This window comes from Chlorocebus sabaeus, chromosome 24 (genome assembly GCF_047675955.1).
Source record: "Chlorocebus sabaeus isolate Y175 chromosome 24, mChlSab1.0.hap1, whole genome shotgun sequence".
NCBI lineage: Eukaryota > Metazoa > Chordata > Mammalia > Primates > Cercopithecidae > Chlorocebus > Chlorocebus sabaeus.
In genome coordinates, this window is record NC_132927.1 from 82127549 (window position 1) to 82151669 (window position 24121).

A 24121-nucleotide genomic window follows, 5' to 3' on the forward strand; every position below is an offset into this window, starting at 1 on the left:
CAACTTCTTCCTGGTTTAGTCTTGGAAGAGTGTAAGTGTCCAGGAAATTATCCATTTCTTCTAGATTTTCCAGTTTATTTGCGTAGAGGTGTTTATAGTATTCTCTGATGGTAGTTTGTATTTCTGTGGGGTCGGTGGTGATATCCCCTTTATCATTTTTAATTGCGTCGATTTGATTCTTCTCTCTTTTCTTCTTTATTAGTCTTGCTAGTGGTCTGTCAATTTTGTTGATCGTTTCAAAAAACCAACTCCTGGATTCATTGATTTTTTGGAGGGTTTTTTGTGTCTCTATCTCCTTCAGTTCTGCTCTGATCTTAGTTATTTCTTGCCTTCTGCTAGCTTTCGAATGTGTTTGCTCTTGCTTCTCTAGTTCTTTTAATTGCGATGTTAGAGTGTCAATTTTAAATGTTTCCTGCTTTCTCTTGTGGGCATTTGGTGCTATAAATTTCCCTCTACACACTGCTTTAAATGTGTCCCAGAGATTCTGGTATGTTGTATCTTTGTTCTCATTGGTTTCAAAGAACATCTTTATTTCTGCCTTCATTTCGTTATGTACCCAGTAGTCATTCAGGAGCAGGTTGTTCAGTTTCCATGTAGTTGAGCGGTTTTGATTGTGTTTCTTAGTCCTGAGTTCTAGTTTGATTGCACTGTGGTCTGAGAGACAGTTTGTTATAATTTCTGTTCTTGTACATTTGCTGAGGAGTGCTTTACTTCCAATTACGTGGTCAATTTTGGAGTAAGTACGATGTGGTGCTGAGAAGAATGTATATTCTGTTGATTTGGGGTGGAGAGTTCTATAGATGTCTATTAGGTCTGCTTGCTGCAGAGATGAGTTCAATTCCTGGATATCCTTGTTAACTTTCTGTCTCGTTGATCTGTCTAATGTTGACAGTGTACCTCAAAATAATAAGAGCTATTTATGACAAACCCACAGCCAATATCATACTGAATGGGCAAAAACTGGAAAAATTCCCTTTGAAAACTGGCACAAGACAGGGATGCCCTCTCTCACCACTCCTATTCAACATAGTGTTGGAAGTTCTGGCTAGGGCAATCAGGCAAGAGAAAGAAATCAAGGGGATTCAGTTAGGAAAAGAAGAAGTCAAATTGTCCCTGTTTGCAGATGACATGATTGTATATTTAGAAAACCCCATTGTCTCAGCCCAAAATCTCCTTAAGCTGATAAGCAACTTCAGCAAAGTCTCAGGATACAAAATTAATGTGCAAAAATCACAAGCATTCTTATACAGCAGTAACAGACAAACAGAGAGCCAAATCAGGAATGAACTTCCATTCACAATTGCTTCAAAGAGAATAAAATACCTAGGAATCCAACTTACAAGGGATGTAAAGGACCTCTTCAAGGAGAACTACAAACCACTGCTCAGTGAAATAAAAGAGGACACAAACAAATGGAAGAACATACCATGCTCATGGATAGGAAGAATCAATATCGTGAAAATGGCCATACTGCCCAAGGTAATTTATACATTCAATGCCATCCCCATCAAGCTACCAATGAGCTTCTTCACAGAATTGGAAAAAACTGCTTTAAAGTTCATATGGAACCAAAAAAGAGCCCGCATCTCCAAGACAATCCTAAGTCAAAAGAACAAAGCTGGAGGCATCACGCTACCTGACTTCAAACTATACTACAAGGCTACAGTAACCAAAACAGCATGGTACTGGTACCAAAACAGAGATATAGACCAATGGAACAGAACAGAGTCCTCAGAAATAATACCACACATCTACAGCCATCTGATCTTTGACAAACCTGAGAGAAACAAGAAATGGGGAAAGGATTCCCTATTTAATAAATGGTGCTGGGAAAATTGGCTAGCCATAAGTAGAAAGCTGAAACTGGATCCTTTCCTTACTCCTTATACGAAAATTAATTCAAGATGGATTAGAGACTTAAATGTTAGACCTAATACCATAAAAATCCTAGAGGAAAACCTAGGTAGTACCATTCAGGACATAGGCATGGGCAAAGACTTCATGTCTAAAACACCAAAAGCAACGGCAGCAAAAGCCAAAATTGACAAATGGGATCTCATTAAACTAAAGAGCTTCTGCACAGCAAAAGAAACTACCATCAGAGTGAACAGGCAACCTACAGAATGGGAGAAAATTTTTGCAATCTACTCATCTGACAAAGGGCTAATATCCAGAACCTACAAAGAACTCAAACAAATTTACAAGAAAAAAACAAACAACCCCATCAAAAAGTGGGCAAAGTATATGAACAGACATTTCTCAAAAGAAGACATTCATACAGCCAACAGACACATGAAAAAATGCTCATCATCACTGGCCATCAGAGAAATGCAAATCAAAACCACAATGAGATACCATCGCACACCAGTTAGAATGGCGATCATTAAAAAGTCAGGAAACAACAGGTGCTGGAGAGGATGTGGAGAAATAGGAACACTTTTACACTGTTGGTGGGATTGTAAACTAGTTCAACCATTATGGAAAACAGTATGGCGATTCCTCAAGGATCTAGAACTAGATGTACCATATGACCCAGCCATCCCATTACTAGGTATATACCCAAAGGATTATAAATTATGCTGCTATAAAGACACATGCACACGTATGTTTATTGCAGCACTATTCACAATAGCAAAGACTTGGAATCAACCCAAATGTCCGTCAGTGACAGATTGGATTAAGAAAATGTGGCACATATACACCATGGAATACTATGCAGCCATAAAAAAGGATGAGTTTGTGTCCTTTGTAGGGACATGGATGCAGCTGGAAACCATCATTCTTAGCAAACTATCACAAGAACAGAAAACCAAACACCGCATGTTCTCACTCATAGGTGGGAACTGAACAATGAGATCACTTGGACTCGGGAAGGGGAACATCACACACCGGGGCCTATCATGGGGAGGGGGGAGGGGGGAGGGATTGCATTGGGAGTTATACCTGATGTAAATGACGAGTTGATGGGTGCAGCACACCAACATGGCACAAGTATACATATGTAACAAACCTGCACGTTGTGCACATGTACCCTACAACTTAAAGTATAATAATAATAAATAAATTAAAAAACAAAAGGGAAAATAAGAAGTAAAATTAGTAATAATATGACAATCCTAGTTTGCATAATAGGATCATGCAATGTCTAGGATTAAAGGCAATTACTTGAATAAATATAATTGGAAACCAAGTAAAAAATGTAGGCCCTAGAACAGGTAAGAGTCCCATTATGATATGGAGTCTTGTTCCCATGACTTGGGAGAAGCTGTCTACAGAGTGAAATTGTGGAATTCTCATCCTGGTTTGCAGTTTGAATGTCTCTAGTCGTGACATTGGGCGGTCTGGTGCACTTTCTGTCTGACTCGGACATCAAGCAGGACACTTGTTTCTTAACATTTATCTAGCTTCAGCTTATAGGGCTTCAGGAACAGAGTAGCTTTCATTTTTCTCCATGGAAGAAAGTTGGATTGGAAGAATCTAGAAGAATTCAGGATCTAGTCTATAGGTAGAAAACAAGAACTTGAAAATAATGCACATAGCTACAATCTATAAACAGGTGTGTTACAGCTTTTCTTTAGAAGCATAACTGTTCCTCTGTACACTGATCACATAGGAATCTCATACTTCAATACCTCTTTATGCTGGTAAGCCAAACCAAGACAGGCTTTAGCTTTTTCTTACAGTTTTAAGGTTTCTGAGCTTGCCAAGAAGTGATGAGTTTTACTCATTATAAGGAGCCATGGAAACCAGGCATTGTTTTTTCTTTCTTTTTTCTTGAGATAGAGTCTCACTTTGTTGCCCAGGCTGGAGTGCAGTGGCGTGATCTTGGCAGACTGCAATCTCTGCCTCCCATGTTCAAGCGATTCTCCTGTCTCAGTTTCCTGAGTAGCTGGGATTATAGGTGCCCACCACCACACCTGGCTAATTTTTGTATTTTTAGTAGAGATGGGGTTGAGATGGGGTTTTGTAATGTTGGCCAGGCTGGTCTCGAACTCCTGACCTCGGGTGCTCTGCCTGACTGGGCCTTCCAAAGTACTGAGATTACAGGGGTGAGCCACCCTGTCTGGCCGAAACTAGGCATTCTATGTATATTTTTCAAATATGGTAATTCAGCCAAAGCCTTAGTATTATGCCTGATGTTTCCAATTATATCCTGCAGTAAGGAGACAACAAGTTTTTATTTGGACTTACACAAATAGCCACATCATCGTAAGAACACTCATGAATAGTTTCTGAATTTTGGAGGAATCAAGTAGGGGGGAAAATAAATGCTTTCATCTTTGTTCACAAAAAGTATACTTTATTAAATTACTGTAAACTATAGACAACTTAAGAGAGAAAATTTCCTTTAATCTGGCAAACAAAACGTTTAAGTAAAGAACCAATAATGCTTCAAATAAAATTCATAAAAATATTCCCCTCATCAGCTCTTCAATATCATGAAGTTAGTTTTTCTGCTTGAGCTTGATCAGAGGTTTTTGAGTTTCTCAGTGTCTTATTGGAGTTCTGAAAATTTTTTATTGAGTCCATTGATCTTTTATCAGGAAACTGTATTGAAGAGTTCCTGTTTGAGTCTCTTCCATGAAAAGCCATTTTGGACAATAGCTGATGACAAATGCTCTTGGAGAAAAATCTAAACAATAACTCTGGGTCACAAAAACAAAATAGTCATGGTTAAACAGCTGATGAAAGTTCATTATAATCAGCAATTGATAAGGAAATTTACTTTTTAAAAATTACTGTAGCGTTTTAAGGTAACAAACAGAATCATGACTGTGACTGATAGCATCACATCAGAACCATCACGGTTTTATAAATTTCACGTAATCTTTAGAATACACACATCAATAACAGCTCCATACAAATTTAGCTTTAAAGAAGATGTACCATAACCAAAATTATGGCTGATAACATTATAGACTTACACGAATTTATGTAATTTTTGAAACATCATATCAATGGAATACCCATAAATGTAACTGAAAGAAGATCTAATATCACTTATGATTTGACAATGTTTCCCATATAATTTACCATATAAACCTAATCATTTATTTTCTCTATGGGATGAGAGAGAAATTATTTGAGGCTTTCCAGGGGTCTACCTGTAAAATCCCTAAGTCAATTCTAGATAAAAAAGACTTACTTTAGAATTTTGATCCTGAGGAAGCCTGCCAAAGATGTCAACAGGATCAACACGGTTGATGAAAGCAGAATCACAGGTCACTATTAAATATGGCCATGTATTTAACCAGTGATCATCAAAAGACTTTAAAAGTAATACAGAAAGTTACATGGATTAAAAGGACCTAATTTCTTTAAAGCTCAAGTTCCCTAAGTAACCAAAAACCTCATAAAGACAACGCAAAAAATTATACTAATAAAATACAAAATCTTTGTTTTTTTTAGGCCACTTACCCAAAAGTTAGAGAAACGCCTCCTGCAGTGTGATTGTGTCCCCTCATGGGAAGCCCATGTAGATCAACTGGCAGTCAAACCTGATGAAAAAGACACTGAGTTTAATTAGGCAGAGAAAGAGTGTGTCCAAGGCTGTAAGTGTGAACCATTAGTAGAAAAATGTAAACAAGATAACTAGTACCTGAGCAGGGGAACACATAGGAAAAGCAAGAGCATGAGAAGTTTCCTGGTTACATGGGACAATTCAATTATACTGGAATTATACTGGAGAGAAATTTGTTTTCTAGACTTTCAGGATAAACATTTCGGCATCAAGCCATGACAACAGAGTTATAATGGGAGAAAAAATGTGATAGGAGTTGATAAAAAAGTTGAAAGAGAGAGTTATCACCCCAGGCCATCTTATGGGGAGGAAGAGCTGAAGGCACTGATGGACAAATCTGTATTTATAGACATGATCTATAAATCATGTGCTGTGAGATACAACAGAAGTTGAACTTCTGAAATCTAAATCTGAGAAGCTTTAGGGGAAAAGTCTATGTCAAGAAATGAAATTCCCATTTTACACGAAGAGGACATCATTTCCAACCTGAAACTAGGGAAAGTAAATGGATCCCAGGAAGCAATAGAAATGGTCTGTTAAAGAAGAGATTTTAGGATTAAAAATAAAAACTTCTTGTAGTTTTAAGAACAGATCAATACTTCAAGATAACCTTGTTGTTCTAACATAGGAAACCAAATCTTTAGTTTTATATTAGTGTATTTTTAATAGCAAAGCTCAGTCTTTGGACTTACAAATAATTCTCTTCTAATCATAGCCATCTTGATCACACGCAAAATTCCTTTCATAAATTCATTATTTACACACCTTATTATGACTTACTGAGATATTTTATGACATGTTGAGACATTCTGCTTTGTTTGATACCTCCTTTTTTCAAGTAAGCAGTCATTTTACTTTACGACAAAATTTATCACACAAGATTCTTCCTTTTTAAAAAATTATTCCCTTTTCTTTTTAACCTTCGTTACCAAAAATACATCTTCGTACCCATAACTTCCTTCACATACCTCTCTTCTACTTACTGTTTTTAAAATGTTTTTGTCTCCTTAATTCTTTTAATTTTTATTTTTCTATAGGTTATTTGACTACAGGTGGTATTTGGTTACATGAATAAGTTCTTTAGTGGTGATTTGTGAGATTTTGGTGCATCCATCACCCGAGTAGTATACACTGCACCATATTTGTAGTCTTTTATCCCTCATTCCTCTCTCACCCTTACCCCCAAGTTCCCAAAGTCTATTGTATCATTCTTATGCCTTTGCATCCTCATAGCTTAGCTCCCACGTCAGTAAAAACATAAGCTGTTTGGTTTTCCATTCCTGAGTTACGTCACTTAGAATAATAGTCTCCAATCTCATCCAGGTCGCTGTGGATGCCATTAATTCATTCCTTTTTGTGGCTGTGTAGTATTCCATCATATATACATACTACAGTTTCTTTATCCACTTGTTGATTAATGGGCATTTGGGTTGGTTCCACAAGTTTGCAGCTGCAAATTGTAGTGCTATAAACGTGAATGTGCAAGTATCTTTTTCGTATAATGACTTCTTTTCCTCTGGGTAGGTACCCAGTAGTGGGATTGCAGGATCAAATAGCAGTTCTATTTTCAGTTCTTTATGGAATTGGTGCACTGTTTTCCATAGTGTCTGTACTAGTTTACATTCCCACCAGCAGTGTAGAAGTGTTCCCTGATCACTGCATCCACACCAACATCTACTGTTTTTTGATATTTTGTTTATGGCCATTCTTGCAGGGGTAAGGTGGTATTGCATTGTGGTTTTGCTTTGCATTTCCCTAATCATTAGTGATGCTGAGCATTTTTTCATATATTTGTTAGCCATTTGCATATCTTCTTTTGAGAATTTTCTATTCATGTCCTTAGTTCACTTTTTGATGGGATTGTTTTTTTCTTTTTTCTTTTTTTATTATACTTTAAGTTCTAGGGTACATGTGCACAATATGCAGGTTTGTTACATATGTATACATGTGCCATGTTGGTGTGCTGCACCCATTAACTCGTCATTTACATTAGGTATATCTCCTAATGCTATCCCTCCCCCATCCGCCCTCCCCACAATAGACCCTGGTGTGTGATGTTCCCCTTCCTGTGTCCAAGTGATCTCCTTGTTCAATTCCCACCTATGAATGAGAACATGCGGTGTTTGGTTTTCTGTTCTTGCGATAGTTTGCTAAGAATGATGGTTTCCAGCTGCATCCATGTCCCTACAAAGGACACGAACTCATCCTTTTTTATGGCTGCATAGTATTCCATGGTGTATATGTGCCACATTTTCTTAATCCAGTCTGTCACTGATGGACATTTGGGTTGATTCCAAGTCTTTGCTATTGTGAATAGTGCCGCAATAAACATACGTGTGCATATGTCTTTATAGCAGCATGATTTATAATCCTTGGGTGTATCCCCAGTAATGGGATGGCTAGGTCAAATGGTATTTCTAGTTCTAGATCCTTGAGGAATCGCCACACTGTTTTCCACAATGGTTGAACTAGTTTACAGTCCCACCAACAGTGTAAAAGTGTTCCTATTTCTCCACATCCTCTCCAGCACCTGTTGTTTCCTGACTTTTTAATGATCGCCATTCTAACTGGTGTGAGATGGTATCTCATTGTGGTTTTGATTTGCATTTCTCTGATGGCCAGTGATGATGAGCATTTTTTCATATGTCTGTTGGCTGTATGTATGTCTTCTTTTGAGAAGTGTCTGTTCATATACTTTGCCCACTTTTTGATGGAGTTGTTTGTTTTTTTCTTGTAAATTTGTTTGAGTTCTTTGTAGGTTCTGGATATTAGCCCTTTGTCAGATGAGTAGATTGCAAAAATCTACTCTGTGCAGAAGCTCTTTAGTTTAATTCGATCCCATTTGTCAATTTTGGTTTTTGTTGCCATTACTTTTGCTGTTTTAGACATGAAGTCCTTGCCCATGCCTATGTCCTGAATGGTATTACCTAGTTTTTCTTCTAGGGTTTTTTATGGTTTTAGGTCTAACATTTAAGTCTCTAATCCATCTTGAATTAATTTTCGTATAAGGAGTAAAGAAGGGATCCAGTATCAGCTTTCTACTCATGGTTAGCCAATTTTCCCAGCACCATTTATTAAATAGGGAATCCTTTCCCCATTTCTTGCTTTTGTCAGGTTTGTCAAAGATCAGATGGCGGCAGATGTGTGGTATTATTTCTGAGGGGTCTGTTCTGTTCCATTGATCTATATCTCTGTTTTGGTACCAGTACCGTGCTGTTTTGGTTACTGTAGTCTTGTAGTATAGTTTGAAGTCAGGTAGCATGATGCCTCCAGCTTTGTTCTTTTGGCTTAGGATTGTCTTGGCAATGCAGGCTCTTTTTTGGTTCCATATGAACTTTAAAGCATTTTTTCCCAATTCTGTGAAGAAACTCATTGGTAGCTTAATGGGGATGGCATTGAATGTATAAATTACCTTGGGCAGTATGGCCATTTTCATGATATTGATTCTTCCTATCCATGAGCATGGTATGTTCTTCCATTTGTTTGTGTCCTGTTTTATTTCACTGAACAGTGGTTTGTAGTTCTCCTTGAAGAGGTCCTTCCCATCCCTTGTAAGTTGGATTCCTAGGTATTTTATTGTCTTTGAAGCAATTGTTAATGGGAGTTCATTTATGATTTGGCTCTCTATTTGTCCATTATTGGTGTGTAAGAATGCCTGTGATTTTTGCACATTGATTTTGTATCCTGAGACTTTGCTGAAGTTCCTTATCAGCTTAAGAAGCTTTTGGTCTGAGACGATGGGGTTTTCTAAACATACAATTATGTCATCTGCAAACAGGGACAATTTGACTTCTTCTTTTCGTAACTAAATACCCTTTATTTCTTTCTCTTGCCTGATTGCCCTAGCCAGAACTTCCAACACTATGTTGAATAGGAGTGGTGAGAGGGTGTATCCCTGTCTTGTGCCAGTTTTCAAAGGAAATGCTTCCAGTTTTTGCCCATTCAGTATGATATTGACTGTGGGTTTGTCGTAAATAGCTCTTATTATTTTGAGATACGTTCCATCAATACCAAATTTATTGAGAGTTTTTAGCATGAAGAGCTGTTGAATTTTGTCAAAGGCCTTTTCTGCATCTATTGAGACAATCATGTGGATTTTGTCTTTGGTTCTGTTTATATGCTGGATTTACGTTTACTGATTTGTGTATGTTGAACCAGCCTTGCATCCCGGGGATGAAGCCCACTTGATCATGGTGGATAAGCTTTTTGATGTGCTGCTGGATTCGGTTTGCCAGTATTTTATTGAGAATTTTTGCATCGATGTTCATCAGTGATATTAGTCTAAAATTCTCTTTTTTGTTTTGCCTCTGCCGGGCTTTGGTATCAGGATGATGTTGGCTTCGTAAAATGAGTTAGGGAGGATTCCCTCTTTTTCTATTGATTGGAATAGTTTCAGAAGGAATGGTACCAACTCCTCCTTGTATCTCTGGTAGAATTCAGTTGTGAATCCCTCTGGTCCTGGACTTTTTTGGTTAGTAGGCTATTAATTATTGCCTCAATTTCAGAGCCTGCTATTGGTCTATTCAGGCATCGAACTTCTTCCTGGTTTAGTCTTGGGAGAGCGTAAGTGTCCAGGAAATTACCCATTTCTTCTAGGTTTTCTAGTTTATTTGCATAGAGTTGTTTATAGTGTTCTCTGATGGTAGTTTGTATTTCTGTGGGATCGATGGTGATATCCCCTTTATCATTTTTTATTGTGTCTATTTGATTCTTCTCTCTTTTCTTCTTTATTAGTCTTGCTAGACGTCTTTCAATTTTGTTGATCTTTTCAAAAATCTGGCTCCTGGATTCATTGATATTTTGGAGGGTTTTTTGTGTCTCTATCTCCTTCAGTTCTGCTGTGATCTTAGTTATTTCTTGCCTTCTGCTAGCTTTTGAATGTGTTTGCTCTTGCTTCTCTAGTTCTTTTAATTGTGATGTTAGGGTATCAATTTTAGATCTTTCCTGCTTTCACTTTGGACATTTAGTTCTATAAATTTCCTTCTACACACTGCTTTAAATGTGTCCCAGAGATTCTGGTATGTCATATCTTTGTTATCATTGGTTTCAAAGAACATCTTTATTTCTACCTTGATTTCATTATGTACCCAGTAGTCGTTCAGGAGCAGGTTGTTCAGTTTCCATGTAGTTGAGCGGTTTTGATTGAGTTTCTTAGTCCTGAGTTCTAGTTTGAGTGCACTGTGTTCTGAGAGACAGTTTGTTATAATTTCTGTTCTTTTACATTTGCTGAGGAGTGCTTTACTTACAACTATGTGGTCAATTTTGGAATCAGTGCGATGTGGTGCTGAGAAGAATGTATATTCTGGAATAAGTGTGATGTGGTGCTGAGAAGAATGTATATTCTGTTGATTTGGGGTGGAGAGTTCTGTGGACGTCTATTAGGTCCGCTTGGTGCAGAATTGAGTTCAATTCCTGGATATCCTTGTTAACTTTCTGTCTCATTGATTTGTCAAATGTTGACAGTGGGGTGTTAAAATCTCCCATTATTATTGTATGGGAGTCTAAGTCTCCTTGTAAGTCTCTTTGTAAGTCTCATAAAGACTTGCTTTATGAATCTGGGTGCTCCTGTATTGGGTGCATATATATTTAGGATAGTTAGCTCTTCTTGTTGAATTGATCCCTTTACTGTTATGTAGTGGCCTTCTTTGTCTCTTTTGATCTTTGTTGGTTTAAAGTCTGTTTTATCAGAGACTAGGATTGCAACCCCTGCCTTTTTTTGTTTTCCATTTGCTTGGTAGATCTTCCTCCATCCCTTTCTTTTGAGCCTATGTGTGTCTCTGCATGTGAGATGAGTCTCCTGAATACAGCAAACTGATGGGTCTTGACTCTTTATCCAGTTTGCCAGTCTGTGTCTTTTAATTGGGCCATTTAGTCCATTTACACTTAAGGTCAATATTGTTATGTGTGAACTTGATCCTTTCATCATGATATTAGCTGGTTATTTTGCCCGTTAGTTGATGCAGATTCTTCCTAGCATCAATGGTATTTACATTTTGGCATGTTTCTGCAATGGCCGGTATTGGTTGTTCCTTTCCATGTTTAGGGCTTCCTTCAGGATCTCTTGTAGGGCAGGCCTGGTGGTGACAAAATGTGTAAGCATTTGCTTCTCTGTTAAGGATTTTATTTCTCCTTCACTTATGAAACTTAGTTTGGCTGGATATGAAATTCTGGGTTGAAAATTCTTTTCTTTAAGAATGTTGAATAGTGGCCCCCACTCTCTTCTGGCTTGTAGAGTTTCTGCCGAGAGATCTGCTGTTAGTCTGATGGGTTTCCCTTTGTGTGTAACCCGACCTTTCTCTCTGACTGCCCTTAACGTGTTTTCCTTCATTTCAACTTTGGTGAATCTGACAATTATGTGTCTTGGAGTTGCTCTTCTCGAGGAGTATCTTTGTGGCATTCTCTGTATTTCCTGAATATTAATGTTGGCCTGCCTTGCTAGGTTGGGGAAGGTCTCCTGGATAATATCCTGCAGAAAGTTTTCCAACTAGGTTCCATTCTCCCCATCACTTTCAGGCACACCAGTCAGATGTAGATTTGGTCTTTTCACATAATCCCATATTTCTTGGAGGCTTTGTTCATTTCTTTTTACTCTTTTTTCTCTAAATTTCTCTTCTCACTTCATTTCATTCATTTGATCTTTAGTCACTGACACTCTTTCTTCCAGTTGATCAAGTCGGTTACTGAAGCTTGTGCATTTGTCACGTAGTTCTTGTGTCATGGTTTTCATCTCTATCAGTTCGATTTATGGACTTCTCTGCATTGATTACTATAGTTATTCATTCTTCCCTTCTGTTTTCAAGGTTTTTAGCTTCTTTGTGCTGGGTACGTAGTTCCTCCTTTAGCTCTGTGAAGTTTGATTGACTGAAGACTTCTTCTCTCAACTTGTCAAAGTCATTCTCTGTCCAGCTTTGTTCCATTGCTGGCGATGAGCTGAATTCCTTTGGAGGGGGAGATGAGCTCTGATTTTTTGAATTTTCAGCTTTTCTGCACTGCTTTTTCCTCATCTTTGTGGTTTTATCTGCCTTTGGTCTTTGATGATGGTGACATACTGATGGGGTTTTGGTGTGGGTGTGCTTTCTGTTAGTTTTCCTTCTAACAGTCAGGACCCTCAGCTGCAGGTCTGTTGGAGCTTTCTTGAGGTCCACTCCAGACCCTGTTTGCCTGGGTATCAGTAGCAGAGGCTGCAGAAGATAGAATATTGCTGTACAGCAAGTGTTGATGTCTGATTCTTGCTCTGGAAGCTTCGTCTCAGAGGTGTACGCAGCTGTGTCAGGTGTGACGTGTCAGTGTGCACCTAGTGGGGGATGTCTCCCAGTTTGGCTACTCAGGGGTCAGGGACCCACTTGAGCAGGCAGTTCGTCCGTTCTCAGATCTCAACCTCCGTGCTGGGAGAACCACTGCTCTCTTCAAAGCTGTCAGACAGGGACATTTACATCTCCAGAGGTCTCTGCTGGTTTTTGTTTAGTTATGTCCTGTCCCCAGAGGTAGAGTTTACAGAGGTAGGCAGGCCTTCTTGAGCTGAGGTGGGCTTCACTCAGTTTGGGCTTCCCAGTGGCTTTGTTTACCTACTTAAGCCTCAGCAATGGTGGGCGCCCCTCCCACAGCCTCGCTGCTGCTTTGCAGTTAGATCTCAGACTGCTGTGCTAGCAATGAGGGAGGCTCCGTGGGTGTTGGACCGTCCAGGCCAGGCATGGAATATAATATCCTGGTGTGCTGTTTGCTAAGATCCTTGGTAAAGCACAGTATTGGGGGGGAGTTACCTGATTTTCCAGGTGTTGTGTGTCTCAGTTTCCCTTGGCTAAGAAAAGGAATTCCCTTCCCCCTTGCACTTCCCAGGTGAGGCAATGCCCTGCCCTGCTTCAGCTCTCGCTGGTTGGAGTGTACCCACTGACCAGCACTGACTGTCTGGCATGCCGCAGTGAGACAAACCCGGTACCTCAGTTGAAAATGCAGAAATCACCCGTCTTCTGTGTCACTCACGCTGGGAGCTGGAGGCTGGAGCTCTTCCTATTCGGCCATCTTGGGCGCTCCGGGATTGTTTTTTTCTTGCTGATTTGTTTGAGTTTGTTGTAGATTCTGGATATTAGTCCTTTGTCAGATGTATAGATTGTGAAGATTTTCTCTCACTCTGTGGGTTGTCTGTTTATTCTGCTGACTGTTTCTTTTGCCATGCAGAAACTCTTTGGTTTAATTATGTCCCAGCTCTTTATCTTTGTTTTTATTGCATTTGCTTTTGGGTTCTTGGTCATGAAGTCCTTGCCTAAGCCAATGTCTGGAAGGGGTTTTCCAATGTTATTGGAAATTTTTGTAGTTTCTAGAATTTTAATAGTTTCAAGTCTTAGATTTAAGTCTTTGATCCATCTTGAGTTGATTTTTGTATAAGGTGAGAGATGAGGATCCAGTTTCATTCTCCTACATGTGGCTAGCCACTTATCCCAGCACCATTTGTTGAATAGGGTGTCCTTTCCCCACTTTGTGTTTTTGTTTGCTTTGTCAAAGATAAGTTGACTATAAGTATTTGGGTTTATTTCTGGGTTCTCTGTTCTGTTCCATTGGTCTATTTGCCTATTTTTATACCAGTACCATGCTGTTTTGGTGACTGTGGCCTCACAGTATGGTTTGGAATATGGCTGTGTGATGCCTCTAGATTTGTTCTTTTTGTTTAGTCTTGCCTTGGTTATGCAGACTGTTTTTTGGAAATGAATTTGAATTTTTTTTTTTTTTTGAGACAGGTTCTCATTCTTTGGGCCAGACTAGGGTACAATGGCACAATTTAGGCTCACTGCAAATCTTCCAGGTTCAAGTGATTCTCCTGCCTCAGCCTTCTGAGTAGCTGGAATTACAGGCGCATGCCACCACACCTGGATAGTTTTTGTATTTTTAGTAGAGATGGGGTTTCGCCATGTTGGCCAGGCTAGTCTTGAACTTCTGACCTCAAGTGATCCTACTGCCTTGGCCTCCCAAAGTGCTGGGATTACAGGCATGAGCCACCGTGCCTGGCCTCCATATGAATTTTAGAATTGTTTTTTCTAATTCTGTGAAGAATGATGGTGGTATTTTGATAGGGATTGCATTGAATTTGTAGATTGCTTTTGGCGTGTGGTAATTTTCACAATATTGATTCTACCCATCCATGAACGTGGTATGTGTTTCCATTTGTTTGTGTCATCTATGATTTCTTTCAGCAGTGTTTTGTAGTTTTCCTTGTAGAGATCTTTCCCTTCCTTGGTTAGGTATATTCCTAAGTATTCTTTTTTTTTTTTGTATTGTAAAAGGGGTTGAGTTCTTGATTTGATTCTCTGTTTAATTGCTGTTAGTGTATAGAATAGTTACTGGTTTGTGTACATTAATCTTCTATCCAGAAACTTTGCTGAATTTTTTTTCAGTCCTAGGAGCTGTCTGGAAGAGTCTTTAGGGTTTTCCAGGTAAACAATCATATCATCAGTAGTGACAGTTTGACTTCCTCTTTATTAATTTGGATGCTCTTTATTTCTTTCCCTTGTCTGATTGCTCTGGCTAGGACTTCTAATACTATGTCCAATACTATGTTGAAGAGGAGTGGTGACAGTGGGCATCCTTGTCTTTTTCCAGTTCTCAGAAGGAATGCTTTCAACTTTTCCCCATTCAGAATTATGTTGGCTGTGGGTTTGTCATGGATAGCTTTTTTTACATTGAAGTATGTCCCTTGGTATGTCGATTTTGCTGAGAGTTTTAATCATAAAGCTATGCTGGATTTTGTCAAATGCTGTTTCTGCATCTATTGAGATGATCATGTGATTTTTGTTTTTAATTCTGTTTATGTAGTATATCACATTTACTGACTTGCATATGTCACACCATCCCTGCATCCCTGGTATGAAATCCACTTGATCATGGTGGATTATCTTTTTGATATGTTGTTGGACTTGGTTAGCTAGCATTTTGTTAAGGACTTTAGCATCTGTGTTCATCAAGGATATTGGTCTGTAGTTTTCTTTTTTGGTATGTCCTTTCCTGATTTTGGTATTAGGGTGATGCTGGCTTCATAGAATGAATTAGGGAGGCTTCCCACTTTCTCTATCTTGTGGAATAGCTCCAATAGGATTGGTACCAATTCTTTGAATGTCTGGTAGAATTCTACTGTGAATCTGGTCCTGGACTTTTTCCATTGTTGGTAATTTTAAAATTACCATTTCAATCTCGCTGCTTGTTATTGGTCTCTTCAGGGCATATAATTCTTCCTGATTTAAGCTAGGAGGGTTGTATTTTTCTAGGAATTTATCCATCTCTTCTAGGTTTTCTAGTTTATTTGCACAGAGGTGTTCATAGTAGCCTTGAATGATCTTTTGTATTTCTGTGTTGTCAGTTGTAATATTTCCTGTTTCATTTCCTATTGAGGTGATTTGGACTTTCTTCTTTTCTTGGTTAATCTTGCTAATGGTCTATCAATTTTATTTATCTTTTCAAAGAACCAGCTCTCTGTTTCTTTTATCTTTTGTATTTTTTTTTTTGTCTCAATTTCCTTTAGGTTTGCTCTGATCTTGATTATTTCCTTTCTTCTGCTGAGTTTGGATTTGGTTTGTTCTTATTTCTCTAGTTCCATGAGTTATGACCTTAGAATATCAGTTTGTGCTTTTTCAGTCTTTTTGATGTAGGCATTTAGGGGTATGACCTTTCCTCTTAGCACTGCCTTTGCTGTATTCCAGAGGTTTTGACAGGTTGTGTCGCTGTTGTCATTCGGTTCCTTTTGGAGTTGATTTCCTATCATGTGGTCACATTCTATTCAACAGCGTATGGAACATTCTCCTAGACAGACTGTACGATAGGCCACAAAACAAGCCTCAATAAATTTAAGAAAATTGAAATGATATCAAGCACTCTCTCAGACCACGGTGGAATAAAACTGGAAATCAACTGCAAAAGGAACCTTCAAAACCATGCACATACATGGAAATTTAAATAACCTGCTCTTGAATGATTATTGGGTCAAAAACGAAATCAAGATGGAAATTAAAGAAATTTTCGAACCGAAAGTACTGGGTAACCTATAAAGGAAAACCTGTCAGATTAATAGCAGATTTCTCAACAGAAACACTACAAGCTAGAAGAGATTGGGGACCTATCTTCATCTTCCTCAAACAGAACAATTATCAGCTGAGAATTTTGTATCCAGTGAAACTAAGCATGTGGTGCGTTTGTCTCACAGCTGTTAAGATTCTTTCCTTCATCTTAATTTTAGGTAACCTGATGACAATGTGCCTAGGTTTTGTAGATTGTTTGCTTTAGTTTTAGTTTTAAAGTTCTTTTTGTGATGAATTTTCCCGGTGTTCTTTGTGCCTCTTGTATTTGGATGTCTAGGTCTCTCACAAGATCATGGAAGTTTTCCTCAATTATTCCCCCAGATACGTTTTCTAAACTTTTATATTACTCTTCTTCCTCAGGAACACTAATTATTCTTAGGTTTGTTCATTTAACATAATCCTAGACTTCTTGGAGGCTTTGTTCATATTTTCTTACTCTTTTTTGTTTGTCTTTGTTGGATTGGGTTAATTCAAAGACGTTGTCTTCAGGCTCTGAATTTCTTTCTTCTACTTGTTTAATTCTATTGCTGAGACTTTCCAGAGCATTTTGCATTTCTGTAAGTGTGTCCAATGTTCCCTGAAGTTTTTATTGTTTTTTCTTTATGCTATCTATTTCCTTGAACATTTCTCCCTTCACTTCTTGTATTTTTTTTTTTTTTTATTTCCTTGCATTGGGCTTTGCATTGATGTAGTGCCTCCATGATTAGCTTAATAACCAATTTCCTGAATTCTTTTTTAGGTAAATCAGGGATTTCTTCTTGGTTTGGATCCATTGCTGGTGAGCTAGTGTAATTTGTTGGGGGCATTAAAGAGCTTTGTTTGGTCATATTACCAGAGCTGGTTTTCTGGTTCCTTCTCATTTGAGTAGGTTCTGTCTGAGGGAAGGTCTAGGGCTGAAGGCTGTTGTTCAGATTCTTTTGTCCCACGGGGTACTCCCTTAATGTAGCACTCTCCCCCGTTTCCTATGGATGTGGCTTCCTGAGAGCCGAGCTGTAGTGATTGTCAGCTCTCTTCTGGGTCTAGCCACCCAGCAAGTCTACCAGGCTCCAGGCTGGTACTGGGGGTTGTCTGCACAGAGTCCTGTGATGTGAATCGTCTGTGGGTTTCTCAGCTGTGCATACCAGCAACTGTCCCAGTGGAGGTGGCAGGGGTGTGAAATGGACTTCATGAGGAGTCCATTAGCTTTAGTGGTTTAATGCTCTATTTTTGTGCTGGTTGGCCTCCTGCCGGGAAATGGCGTTTTCCAGAGAGCATCAGTTGTGGTAGTATGGAGAGGAACCAGCGGTGGGTGGGGCCCTAGAACTCCTAAGAGTATATGCCCTTTGTCTTCAACTACCAGGGTGGGTAGGGAAGGACCATCAGATGCAGGCAGGGCTAGGTATGTCTGAGCTCACAGTCTCCTTGGATGAGTCTTGCTGTGGCTGCTGTGGGGGATGGCTGTGAGGTTCCCAGGTCAATGAGTTGTGAACCTAGGAGGATTATAACTGCCTCTGCTGAGTCATGGAGGTTGTCAGGGAAGTGGGAAAGTCGGCAGTCACAGGCCTCACCCAGCTTCCATGCAATCCGAAGGGTGGGTCTCACTCACACCATGCCCCCACCAACAGCACTGAGTCTGTTTCCAGGCATTGCGCAAGCAAGCAGAGAACTTGCCCCAGACTACCTGCTTCCCAGCTCTGAAAGAACAGGACTTTGTTCCTCCACTGGTGGAGTCTGCACTCCAGATTCGTGCCCTCCCCTGAGTTCAGCTGGAGACTTCCTTCTCCCTGTGACATTTTCCCTGTGCCTCTGGCCACCCTCCCAAAGTATTCATATGATGCCAAGCAGGAATGTCCTGCTTGGGGACCCAGCAAGCCCCCAGGGCCTTTCCTGCTGCTCCCTCTACTCCTGCATTTCACTTGACTTTCTAAATTGACTCAGCTCCAGGTAAGGTTGGACCTTCAGTTTCTCTAGTGAGCGTGTGTGTGCAGGATGGAGGATCTCCCATTCCCACTTCCACTGTTTGGGCACTCACAGTATTTGGGGTGTCTCCGGGTCCTGCAGGAGCAGCCTGCTTCCTTCAGATGGTCTGTGGGTCCTCTTGGGATTCCTGATTTATTCCTGCAGTTGTTCTGGAGCTAAAATTCATGACGCGAGCCTCCACATGTGCTCTGTCCCTCCCAGTCGAAGTTGCAATCTAGCCCTGCCTCCTGTCCACCATGATGGTCTCTCCCCCTTCATTCTTTTTTAATGGCTGTGGAGTTTTCCACTGAGTGTTCTGTGATTCGTTGAAACAATTTCCCACTGATGGGCCTTTAGTTTGTTTTCAGGTCTTTATGCTGCAAAGGGTATTATTGTCCATATACCTTAAAGTTACTTGCTCAACTCTATTTGTAGATTAAATTCAGTTCCACATGGCTGGGGAGGCCTTGGGAAACACAATCGTGGTGGAAGGGGAGCAGGTACATCTTACATGGCGGCAGATGAGAGTGGTTCTTTTCTATCTTGTTTTTACTTTTTTCTTAAATCTGTGCTTTGAAACAACATTTAAACAAACTCCAAATTAGATAAAATTATTTTTTGAAATAAAAATAAATTATAAATGCCTTTCTTATAATTTTTAAAAACAAAAAACACATCTTTTTTTGTGGTATACTTTGTAGACAGAATTATATATATTAATTAGAATTTTAACTCTTAGTAACCTGCATCATGTCACACCAAGGATGTGACACCGTGTCAAGCACATCACGCATGTCACACCACATCACATCCCGTCACACCAGAGATGTCACACTCCATCCCACCACATCACATTACGTCACACCCATCAAATGACATCATGCCCCATCACACCAGGGATGTTATGCCACATCACATTATGTCACCCCAGAACACACCCCATCACACCAAGAATGTTGCACATCACACCACGTCACATTATGTCATCCCCAACAAACGACATCACACCCATTCACACCAGGGATGTCACCCACCATCACATTATGTCAAACCACATCACGTCATGTTACACCACACCACATCACACTACGTCACACTGTTACACTGCATCACACCACATTACACCAGGGATGTCACACCCTATCCCATTACATCACATCATGTCACACCATACCACGTCATCCCATATTATCCCCCATAATGCCATGGATGTCATACCCCATCACACTACCTCACATCACATCACACCAGGGATGTCACAGTGTCATAGGACATCACACCACATCACACCATACCACATTACACCATATCATACCCTGTCATACCAGGGATGTCATACCTGAACCCACTATGTCACACCACATCACGCCATGTCCAACCATGTAACATCATACCACGTCACACCAGGGATGTCACACTCTGTCATACCACATCATAGCACATCACACCATGTCCTGTCACATCACGCCACATTACACCCTGTCACACCAGGGACATCACACCACGTCATACCATGTCATGTTACATCACGGCATGGATGGCTGGGGGGTGTGCAGGGGCCGCCAACAGTGCAGCCTTTCTGGAGAGTTGAGGGGGTGTCTTGGGGCTGGCCATGGTGTTCCTGCAGGAGTGCTGTTCCAGGAGGGCCGGCCCTCTGGAGGATGCTTGGTCCCAGGTAGTAAGTGGGAGGTGGGGCCCGGGTGCCTTAGGGAGGGGCCCAATTTCCCCAGGGAACCTGTTCCAGGCGCCAGGCCCTGCAGTGGGCAGGAGCTGCATGGAGCATCTGCTTCTTCCCAACTCGGCCTGCTCAGGGCACGGAATGACGCAGCGCCCAGCACTGCCCTGGGTTTCCCTTTCTTAGCCTGGCCAGGCCGTCTGTCATCAGACGGTGGACTGGAGCCCACCACACCAGAGCACCCGCTTGAAGGGCAGAGGGTGGAGACCTGTCCAGCAGGGTCCCTGCAGGCTGGCTCGTTCTCTAGACAAAGCTCTCCTGCATCTCTGGGACGCCATCCATGGGCTTGGGCTAGAGCTGGTGAGGCAGCAGCTGCCCGCCCTGACCCCAGGTACTGTCTCTCTCACCCCCCGCGTGGCTACAGCAGTGTGTCCTGAGAGTTAAAGGGCTGGGCTTCAGCACCCAGTTCAGGCCAGGCCCCCTGAAGCCCACCCTCCAGCGGTGAGGCCTCCCACGGCACCGCAGGGCCTGGAGTCTGGGGATTTCACCCCAACTCTGTGTTTGGTGCAGCTCCTGCTGCTCGATGCCACACCAACGAATCCAACCACTCCCCTTTTCCTGGGTGAGATGGTCTCTCTCCTGCCACAGGAAACTCCGATGGCATTTCCCAGCCCAGCCACTGCAGCCACCTCAGTAACAAGACCATCTCCTTGACTCAGTTCCAGCCAGGCTCCTTGGAGCTTCTCCATTCGGCCTCACCTTTGGCTTGTAAAGACTTGAGCAGACACTAACAGATTCTAACAGCTTCTGGCCGCACCCCTAGGCCGACCCCTGCCCCGTCAACACCTGCGTGAGAAAGCTCCGTGCACCAGAACTGACTCTTTGCTCCAACCCCGGCCTCCCTTTCTCAGGGCGTCTGCTGAAAGGGCTGCAACCACACGTCCTTCTGTCCGTTCCCGATGTCTGTGCATTTCCTGTGACCCAGGAGGGTCTTTCTCGGGACCTGAGAGCCACTCCCTGAAGTGTCCCCATTGGGAAGATGGGGCCGGTGTCTCCAGGCTCTGGGAGGACAGAATCCTGACCTCAACAGTGGCCAGCACGGACACAGCGGGCCCCATCCCAGAGACGCTGACCAGCGCTGGGCAACTTTTCCCTTCCCCGACGACTGAGCCCCGAGCACCCTCCCTGCTCCCTGTACCGTCTCCCTTTACAAGGCTGTCGCCTCTGCACAGATGAAGGTGAGTTCAGGTCTTGCCAGACTCTTTCTTCTGTTGCAATAGTTATTTCTGTTGAAAATCTGTCCTTGCTACATGACCTAGTGCCCAGCTTTATCTTTGAAAATGTCTGTCTCCACCTCTGCCTCTCTGGCCTGGTCCTTGTTTCTGGCACCCAACATGTCTCTTATGGGCTGAATTTTACCCCGGAATGAATCACACACCAGGTTTCACCCATACCTGATTAAGGTGATATTTTGATGAGATTTCAGGCTGAGAATTGATGCTGAAAGGGCTAAGTTTGGGGGATGCTGAGATAGGATCAATGTATTTTGCATGTGAGAAGAACGTGAATTTTGGGGGGCCAGACTATGGACTGTTATGAGTTACATTGTGAGTGCTACAGATTCATATATTGAAGTCTTAATCCCCGGCCTCGCAATGTGACTGTATTTGGAGATGGGGTCTTTACAGAGGTCATTACGTTCCTATGAGGTCACTAGTCTAATCTGATGTGTGTTCTTCTGAGAAGAGAAGCTCAGGACACGGGCACACAGAGGGATGGCCATGTGAGGACCCAGGGAGGAGACGGTGTGTATAAGCCAAGGAGAGAGGGCTTGAGAGAAAGCAGCCCGGCCTGCATCCCCATCTCAGATTCCTGGCCCCTAGGCCTGGGAGGATCCAGGTCTGCGGTGCGAGCCGCCCCACGGTGGTCCTGAGCTGACTCACACAGATCTGACACCCTCCTCTCGATTCTGGAAGGCCCTCCTTGTGGCTCTGCCTGGCCAGCCTGAGCCAGCTCCCAGGCCTCAACCCAGCTTGTCCTGGAAGCCCTGCCCCATGCAGAGTGACCAGGGCAGGCAGCACCGTGCCCAGCAGGAGGAGAAACTGCATCCACGTAGCAAGAGGAGAAGCCCCGGGGGTCCATGTAGTGACGGGGCCAGGGAGGGCTGCGTGGGCAGTGCGTGTGGCTGCAGGCGGCGGGGGGCGTGTGCAGGGAGCCCCCGAGGTGCAGCTCGACTAGCCGCCTCCTGACTCTGCTTCGCACTGGGCGCAGGACGTGTGTGAACACAGGAAGGCTGCTCCCATCACAAAGTACAAGACTTAAAAAGGATATTTTATTTTCATCAAAAATGAGAAACATTAAAGACAATGAGCTTTAGAAAATTTAAAAGAAGAGAAAAGCTACCAAAGCTGAAATCGTGGCACCTCCTTCCAGTGAGCCCGGGCGTCCTCCCTGACGGCCGAGGCAGGCGCTTGCCGCGCTCCCGCTCGTGCCTCCCTCCCTGTCTGCAGACTCTGCATGAAATTCACCAAACGGCGTGACGCGGGCAGCAGAGCGTGGGAGCCTCTGTCCAGCAGTCGTGGCCAGCAGCCCCGCTCTCCCCAGGCCGTGGGCACCCTCTTTGCCGTCTCGCCTCCACCTCATGCCCCAGAGTGGCTGCTTGTTCCTGCTGTACGTGACTTGGGGCTGGACTTCAGCCTCTGTGATGAGTTCTGCTGTGTTCACGCTCCTGGCTCTCCTGGTGTCCCTCCACCTCTCTCCCCGGTGCTCCTGGGCCTCCTCTGTCCTCAGGACCCACCAAGGCTGAGTCTTGCCTGCCTGGGACCTGGTCACCAGGCCTCCTCTGGCAAACCTGTCTGGGCAGATGCCCACCCCTTCCTTGGGCTGTCCTCACCCTTGCCCTGTAGGGCTCCTGCAGCGACCACGTGGACCAGGCTCTTCTCTGAGTGATCTCAGCAGAGTGGAGTGGGTGGGAGGTGGCTGTGTCCTGGGCCTGGCCCTGGTCCCTCCTCTCCCCAGTGCAGGCTCTGGGGCTGGCTGTCCCTGTGGGTCGAGTTCCACCCGAGAATCCAGCATCGTGGGCCGGCAGCCAAGGGGCGGTGCTGGCACTGAGACCCTGTTCCATGGGAGGCTTCTTCCCAGGAGCCAGAGAGCAGCGTGCTTGGCTTGAAATAAGAACAACCTCATTCCTCATGTCAGTTCCCAGGAGTGCCCAGAATGGAGGCGGCTGGCTGCGGGCTGGGAGGAAGGCCGTCTGACTGAGCCTTTGCAGCTCTCCGAAGCCTCCCCGACAGGGCCTGATGGTGCTGTGGCTTCCCCGCTTGGTGGCTGATGCTCCCACTCACCATGTGGAAACCACACCTGTGTTCAGGAGGCTGGCGTGGACGGGGTTGGCTCCAGGGACAGCTCCTGCGTGGGTGGGCTCCTGGTATGCCGGCCGCTGTCTCCTTTTGTGTGAGCACCTGGCAGGCCAGAGGGCAGGGATGTCCTGCTGAGGGGACACCTGGCCCCCAGCGCCCTGCATGCACCAAGCAGCGGAGGTCTGGGGTAGACCTGCTATGCACAGGGTCTGGAAGGGGGGCGTGTCAGGGGTCAGAGGGTGACTGAGAGGCCAGAGAGCCATGGGGTTGAGGGCGGTGAGGTCAGGGGTTAGGTGTGGCCTGGGTGGTGGCTGAGCATGGCCCATGACTCCTGTGTGGGGTCTGGGCGGCCCTGGACACCCCACAGAGGGTGACCCTAGGCCCCCTGCCCGATCATGTTCCTGTAGTCGGGGATGATGGTCTGCTTCAGGTCCACCACCGAGGAGAAGATCCACTTCACCTGTAGGCAAGGCACAGCACAGGGGTGAGCAAGGCCACGGCCCTGCCCCCGAGGCCCACCCATCCCTCAGGCTACCCAGGCCACAGCCCTGCCCCTGAGGCCCATCCG

The 24121-nt window shown here is 43.1% G+C and overlaps 2 gene segments (V, D, J or C); both read right to left on the reverse strand.

The window, feature by feature from the left end:
- LOC103229879 (immunoglobulin heavy constant alpha 2-like) overlaps nucleotides 1–24121 on the reverse strand; it is a 229682-nt gene that overhangs the window by 115179 nt on the left and 90382 nt on the right.
- The window catches only part of LOC103229933 (immunoglobulin heavy constant gamma 1-like), a 90473-nt gene continuing 88856 nt past the window's right edge, over nucleotides 22505–24121 (reverse strand). Inside the window, 1 exon segment of the C gene segment in view lies at nucleotides 22505–24013. Coding sequence covers nucleotides 23930–24013 — 84 coding nt within the window.